General features: G+C 44.8%; 1 protein-coding gene across 1 annotated transcript; it reads right to left on the reverse strand.

Moving 5' to 3' along the window:
- Positions 1 to 2016: 2016 nt before the first annotated feature.
- sfrp2 (secreted frizzled-related protein 2) lies at positions 2017 to 5713 on the reverse strand. Its single transcript, XM_018735754.2, has 3 exons — positions 5123 to 5713; positions 4329 to 4409; positions 2017 to 3354 (listed from the first exon to the last, which is right to left on the reverse strand). Exons 1-3 carry the CDS (start codon positions 5643 to 5645, stop codon positions 3050 to 3052), a joined length of 909 nt encoding a protein of 302 aa, XP_018591270.1. The 5' UTR covers positions 5646 to 5713; the 3' UTR covers positions 2017 to 3049.
- Between the last annotated feature and the right edge of the window lie 1708 nt (positions 5714 to 7421).

Genomic DNA, 7421 nt, shown 5'->3' on the forward strand with positions numbered 1-7421 from the left:
TTTTGTACTAGTTGATGGTGCTTTTTTTTCCCTTCCCTCAGTAAACACTGACTTCGATTTGAACTACAACTAAAACTGTACAGTACACTTGTCATGCTTTTCTCCAGAGTGACTTAGTGTTAAGCTACCTACAATTATTTTACCCATTTAAACAGCTGGGCAATTTAACTGGAGCAGTTTAGGGTAAATCCCTTGCTCCAGGATATTATAGCAGTAGGTGAGGTTTGAACCGGCAGCCTTTGGCTCCGAAGACAAGAGTTTTGACCGCTACATTATCAGCTGCACCAGTGCAATTACCTCTCCTTTCAAACAGCCCTTAATATCAGAAGGTATTTACTTCAGTGAGTGTATTTGTGGTTGGGTACAACTCTAATCAAATCAAAACACCTCTGAAAATACTTCCTGGCATGAGTAGGTAGCTGGAGTCCAGCAGACAACCATGTTCAGGCATTGCTCAGCAGATATATGTTCATTATTACGGAAAAACGTTTGGATACTATTAAGTGATTTGAAAGGTAACAATGTTACTGTCAGTGTTTGTCCTGAAGCATCTTGATATAGTCTTCAAGTTCCCCATTGGGTGACCTCATGGAATATGGAAAGTTATGAAGCTTTCCTTTGGGGAAAATCCACAAGGACCAAATAAACGTCAGAGTACAGCTGCTCCTTTTTCACGAGTGAAGCGAGTACTTGTGTGGATTCATATAAAACCTGTTTCCAGAGTTTCCTCAAAGCGCAGCTTCATCACAGAGAGGGGGATGTTCTTGTTGGGGATGTCGTGACCCCTTCCTCGGCACAGCTGTCCATTTCCTGTCCTTTCAGACCCAGTGCCCTTTAACCTCTGGCATCTTGCTCCTGCCTCTCTTCCACATTGTTGTACTGACTGAAGTCCCATGATTCATCGTGTTTAGTTTAATAAGAAGGATCACCATATGGATATACAAAAAAAAAAAAAAAAAAAAATACAGCACAACTACATTACTGCACAACACCAACATCTGAACCATATTATTCTGACTTAATTTGGTCTTACACATCATAGTGAGAGGAATTTCCTAACAAATCGAAAGACTGCCGAAAGGTAAAATGTTTTTCTCATTAGAGGCCATTAAATGAGCGTGGCAATGCAGAGGTGGATAAAGGCTTCTTTTTAGACTCATGCACCGGTGTTTGAAAGTCCCCCTAATTACGCAGAAATTAAAAAACGGGCCATAAAATTGGCTAGCACCACAAATTTCCCGAAAAGTGTGCTCATCGCACCTTGGGAGCCATTCTCAGATAAACCTGGTTGGGTGTAGGGCTTGGGAATGTGGAGAATGGTGGCATGTTCCAGCAATGCAGTGGGGGGGGGGCGTTAAGCTCTACAGGGCTTACATTAGGCTGATGGAGGATGTGTGTTGCCTTTCTCAAGAAAGGTCTGAGGATCCAGAGGCATGCTGGAGAGCTCATGGCCCCTACAAAATGTGTGACACCATCTCAATGCCAGTCCTCATGGTGATGTGTATGACATTAATGACTCAAAGATTTTTTTTTGCAATATGAAGCCTTGGAGGAAAAGGATTTGCGTGCTCGGTCCTGGGAAGTAAGTTTTTCTCCAAAACAGTGCATTACTTGCAGAATGCGTATTATAAACAATGTGGAAAAGACACGGGAGCCTGGCATCTCGCTCTTACTCAGCTGCTACTTTTCCTGAAGGTTTAAAAGTTCATCAGCCTCTATGTTTTCAGGGCCTCGAAAGCTTTTACTGATACTGTATGGCCACCAACTTGAAAAGTACAAAAGTTTTGGATTTGCAAACTCAGCATCAAGCAGATTTGGATCTGATGCATATTACTTTTCATCTGCTACGTTTCATCATTTTCATCACAAACTAAAAATTTAATAAAATATATTTGATTGCAATACCCATTGTTGCCTATAGAGGTCCCTACATACTACAAGTAGCCAAAAGCATTTACAACATATAGAACATGTTTTAATTTGAATGAGGGATGCAAAATACAGTAGGTATTTGTACTATTCATCACCTTTCTTCCGTTAACTACCGTTTATTCTACATTTTATTTGGCTTAATGAGCTGTAATGGAGGACCGCAGCTTATGTGTAGGCTTTTTGTTCTTAGTAAATACTGGCACAACAAAGATACCGCTAAATACATCACTGTTTATTGTCTTATCTAAAGTTGTAATATAATGAAACATATGACCAAAGATTATGCATTGTCAAGGTTGAATAAGGACATCAAATAAACCACAGTGATACCTGCTCACTTGTTTCACTATGGTGTAGGTTGGATATTTGGTTTGTACAAAAATGTTACATTTTAACAATTATTTACAAGAATATAAAAGGCTGAAGGGAATATTTACAGTGCATGAAAACATATAGCTCAAGAATTACGATACATTAGGAAAATGTCAGTTGACTAAATGACGAGAACGTAATACCGTAACAAAGTACACGCTGTTAAATTGAAATGTAAACGTCTCCGTTTCACTGATAATGACAGTATTGAGATGCTGCCGTAACTTTCACTTCACAACATTCTGTCAGTGGAATTAAACAGTATGGACACTTGATGATGCGGATTATCAAAAACAGTGCAGTTTTGTGGCTCAAACAGAAAGCAACTCATATATATATAAAAAAAAAACATCAAACAGTCACCAAAGTACAGTATTTTACCTTTTAAGAGTAGGTCATGCATGCTGCTGCGATAAGGAGGCTGACCTTGCCGAGGTCACGGAGAACTGTTTTAGTGATCCCGTACGTCGAGAGAGCGATGTCATAAAAACAAAGGTATGAGTGACACATACTGAGAATACACCAGGTTACGTTTTAAGGTTTTTAATAAATTATGCCTTGAAGTCGACAAAGCTGAACCTGGAAATAAAACGGTGGTGTTTTATAAATTTGGCCAAATATGTCTTCTGGTTTCGTTAAAACGGGCCACCGAGGGCGGTGGTCCCCGAAGTGTGCCTGGGAGCATGCGGAGTGCTACCGTACCTAAAGTGCGGAGGACTGATGACCGGGTTTGGCTTGGAACTGGTTAGCACTGCAGCTTGCGGATGCTGCGCGAGATCCTCTTGAACTCCTTGTGGCCACGCTGCCACCTCTTGAGGGAGGTGATGACCAGGTGTCCGTCCATCTTCTGGCCCATGACCAGGTAGGCGGCGTTGATGTCGTTCATCACGTCGCAGGTGCACTGCAGACCATCCTTCAGCCACAGCACGGTCTTCTTCAGGTCCCGCTCGGTCACGCCGTTCAGCTTGTAGATGGTCCTGCTCTTCGTCTCCGGGATGATTTTGGTGTCGCCGTTCATGTAAGAGATCTCTTTCACCTTGATCTTCAGGGCTGACCGGAAGAAGCGGAGAAGCGCAGAACATCATTTCCTGGCACAGGTGTCATTTACCCAGGGGTCTCATCCGTGATGATGATGATGATGATGATGATGAATTTCAAATAATTTCTTACAGCAGCTACAAAATGTGATCATTACGTACTTTTGCAGAAACATACAATGCGTTCATTACAATTTATTAAAATGTACCTCTAAATAATATACCTATTGCTGACAACTTTTAATTGTATTTGAAAACGAGGCTGTTGGGATATTCCTGTGGTGGCACAGCAGATAGTGCTGATGTCTCACGGTACCTGTATTGTGTGTTTGGGTGCTGGTTCGAATCCTGCTTAGGTGTTGTGTGGTGTCTGCAATCTGAAGAGAAGTAAGGTAGTGGTAAACCACTTCTGGACCTTCTCTTACCATGAAAACCATGTAAAAACCATATAAGTAAGGCCAGCTGCTAGTGTCCCTGCCTTTGGACCCAAAGGTTGCAGGTTTGATCTCCACCACTGGCTGTAGTACCCTTGAGAAAGGTACTTGCCCTAAATTGCTCCAGTAAAATTAACCAGCTGTATAAATGGGTAAATAATTGTATGTTGAATTGTAACCTTAACATTGTAAGTCACTTTGGAGAAAAGCAATCAATGTAAGTGGTCAGGGTTGGACCGCAGTCCTGCTCTCGGGTGGGTCTGGGGTTCGAGTCCCGCTTGGGGTGCCTTGCGATGGACTGGCGTCCCGTCCTGGGTGTGTCCCCTCCCCCTCCGGCCTTACGCCCTGTGTTGCCGGGTAGGCTCCGGTTCCCCGCGACCCCGTATGGGATGAGCGGTTCTGAAGATGTGTGTGTGTGTGTGTGTGTGCAAGTGGTCACTGAGTTTCACTTGACAGCAGTAGCTGCTCTTCAGGGTAAGATGTAGGCTGTAGTAGGCAGTTGAAATGCAGAATATCTCATGAAGCGCAATGGTTTTTTTTTTTTTAGCCTTACCAAAGTCATTCTTGCAAAGACTGTCAACAATTTCATTGTCGTTCTCCTCCTTGTCCAGGCAGGGTTCACACACTTTAGGCACTGCAGGCAAGAGTGTGTGAAGAATAACGGCATGATCAGTGGTCACCCACACGTCGGAATGAACAAAGAACAGCCGAGAGCCTCGCGATCATGCAGGTCATTTAGGTGCCTCTTTACTATGGTAGAAATGTACAGCAGTGTGTGTAATACTTCCTCTTTGCGTTTGCACTCTTTCCTTAGGGAGACATCCCTGACTGACGAAACAGTTACACACATTGAGCTTTGAAACAGACTGGAAAAGAAAATATATATTAATTATATAGCCGTACGTGATTTATTCAGTGTCATACCACTAGTCTCTGCATTATGAAAAATATGCATACTTGTCCATAAGAAATTTTGAAAGCATAGAATAAAATATTCAAAACTATAAAAAATATCTATGAAAACAGAATATATTTGCAAAAGCACGACGACAGAGCTGAAGCAGGTACCTCTTTAGCTGAGTGTTGCTGTATCAGCTGTGTGTGTGTCTGCTGGAAACAAGTAGAGGGCGAAGTATAATAATGACAATCATGTATGTCTGAGCAAACACTCTCCTGCACCTTATTGTGTCTCCACGTGACTGGAAAGTCTCGCAGCTCATGAGATCGTTCTAGAAACACATGTGGCCAGTTAAACACCGCGCGTGATTTGCGATCCTCCGGCAAAAGCAGTCACGCACATGTCATGAAAGCGCAGGGGGCTCCCTTGGCTTGTGCGCGCGCGCATACCTTCCCTCGTGGCCGTTTCCACGCTGTCCACGCTGGCCGGGGGGACGCACAGATCGTTGTCGGCGGGGAATCGATCGCAGTGCAGCATGTCGGGCCACGGGAAGCCGAAGGCGGACATGACGGGAGCGCATCCCGTCTTCACGGCCTCGCAGAGCGACCTGCACGGCTGGATGGGCTCGTCCAGCTCGTCGAGACACACCGGGGCGAAGAGGGAGCACAAGAACTTCCTGGTGTCCTGGTGGCACTGCTTCTGCACCAGCGGGATCCAGGAGGATGCCTGCTGCAGAACTTCGTCCATGGTCTCGTGGCCCAGCAGGTTGGGCAGCCGCATCTCCGCGTACTCGATGTCGTGGCACAGCAGGAGGCTCGCGGGGATCGGCTTGCAGTTGGACTTCTTGTGGAAGAGGTCTGGCTGCCCGAAGCCGGTGTACATCTCGTGGAGACCTCCCACGCAGCAAGGTAAGACCCAGAGCGCAGCGGAGGCGACGAGGCTGAGCCGCGCGAACGAGAGCCGCAGCAGCATGGTGATGATGATGATGATGATGATGATGATGATGAGATGAGATGAGATGATCCCCAGCAGCAGCACCAACCCACCAAGCGAGCTCTGTACGGGCACCCGAGCGACGCGAGGAGCACCGGCGGCTTGACCTCAGACTCAGTCAGCGACTCAGTGGGCGGCGGCGGCGGACGACGCAGCTCATCGGAGCGTGTGCGGGCCTGCTGCGGCGGGGCGGCGCGCGAGCCTCCGGGAGGTGTCTCCACCACGCACGAGGAGGATGCTGAGGAGCACGAAGATGCGAGGGCTCCATAAAAAGAGCTGGCAGGGAGGAGCTGGAGATGTGGGAGCAGCGGTCGCCCATTGGCCCCCTCTCCCCAGCAGCGCGCTCTGGGCTCCGGCTCCGGCTTAAATAAGGGCGAAAATGACATCGGGATGAGCGCATTCCGGCGGCGCGCGCTCGTCTCGCGCACGTCGCGTGTCGGCTCCGCGGGGCTCTCGTCTCGCTGCGCGCGTCGCGCGCGCTGGCGGTGCCAGAAAAATACTTTAAGAAACAAACAAACAATCGCATAAATATATATAATAGGCTTTCTTCAAAGTACTTTCAGAATTATATTCTGTCTGTGCAAGTAATTCGCTCAGCCTTTTACTGTTTAGTACATTCATTGCGTATGCAAATAGGCTGCTCACTCGACTCTGTCAAGGACTCTTTGGTAAAAATATGCTTATTAATACTTTACCGTACGCTAACTCACTGGAAATCGGTGTAAAACTTTTGCCAAATGTAAGGTATTTTTCGAACAATTTATATTATTCCTGGCTGCATGGATGAAACGCCGTTGAGTTTCGGTATAAAATCGTTCACACTTTTGTTTTGTCCGTGTCTGTTTCTGACACATTTCAGTCCGTACAGTTTTTGCGTTTATTAAATACATTTGTTTTTTTTTTCCCGACATCTGTGCTGTAAGTGTGCTTTTAAACTGGATTATTAGTCTGCCATCTCTGTTCAATGACCGCTTCCACACTTCAGCAGGAATTTAATTAATTCGCTATAATTAAGGACATTTGTCTGAGTTCTGAGTTTAGAAATGAACCACTAAGTTCGATTGAGGAGGTTTTTGGGGGGAATCTTACATGTACTGTGCTTGCGAAGCCTTCACATGTAGTAAAATACTGAATCTGACGTTGATATATTAATTATTATGAGAATATACAGTACCGTTAGCATGCATGTAATCAATGCATTTCACATTTTTCTTTTTAATTTGCCTTATTTTATTATCAGAATAGACTGGCTACATAAGGTGTGTTATTGTTGCGGGGAAACAGCTTTCGCTACCAACGGCGCGTAATTACTATAAATAAATAATGAATAGAGATATGTAATTGAAACGTTTTGTCTAAGTAAAGCTGCTGTGTTATATTAAGACATGCGAACACTAACAACTTGTCTCCACGCTGTTTTAGGCAAAGACTGCAGTTTTTTCCCAACAGGACAAGCATGATTTTTAACGGCTTTGCACTCGATGCGCTAATAAATAGTTTATAACGTTGCGTGCAACTTTGTTACCTGTGAGAAAATTCCCACTAAAAATTTTGGGGAAAGAAGCCCGCAGGAGTCCAGGCAAACTATCAATCTTACTAACAAAAATTACAGAGAGAACCAAACAAAACTGCGTTATTCACCCGTTTGTCTTCTAATTTTCCCCAAAGCTACTAATATAATATCTGATAGGTGAAAAAAGCTCCAGTATAATTAATGGCACCAGCCTACAGTTTGTGTGTTGAGTGCAGCTGAAC

The sequence above is a fragment of the Scleropages formosus genome, chromosome 16 (genome assembly GCF_900964775.1).
Source record: "Scleropages formosus chromosome 16, fSclFor1.1, whole genome shotgun sequence".
Classification (NCBI taxonomy): Eukaryota; Metazoa; Chordata; class Actinopteri; order Osteoglossiformes; family Osteoglossidae; genus Scleropages; species Scleropages formosus.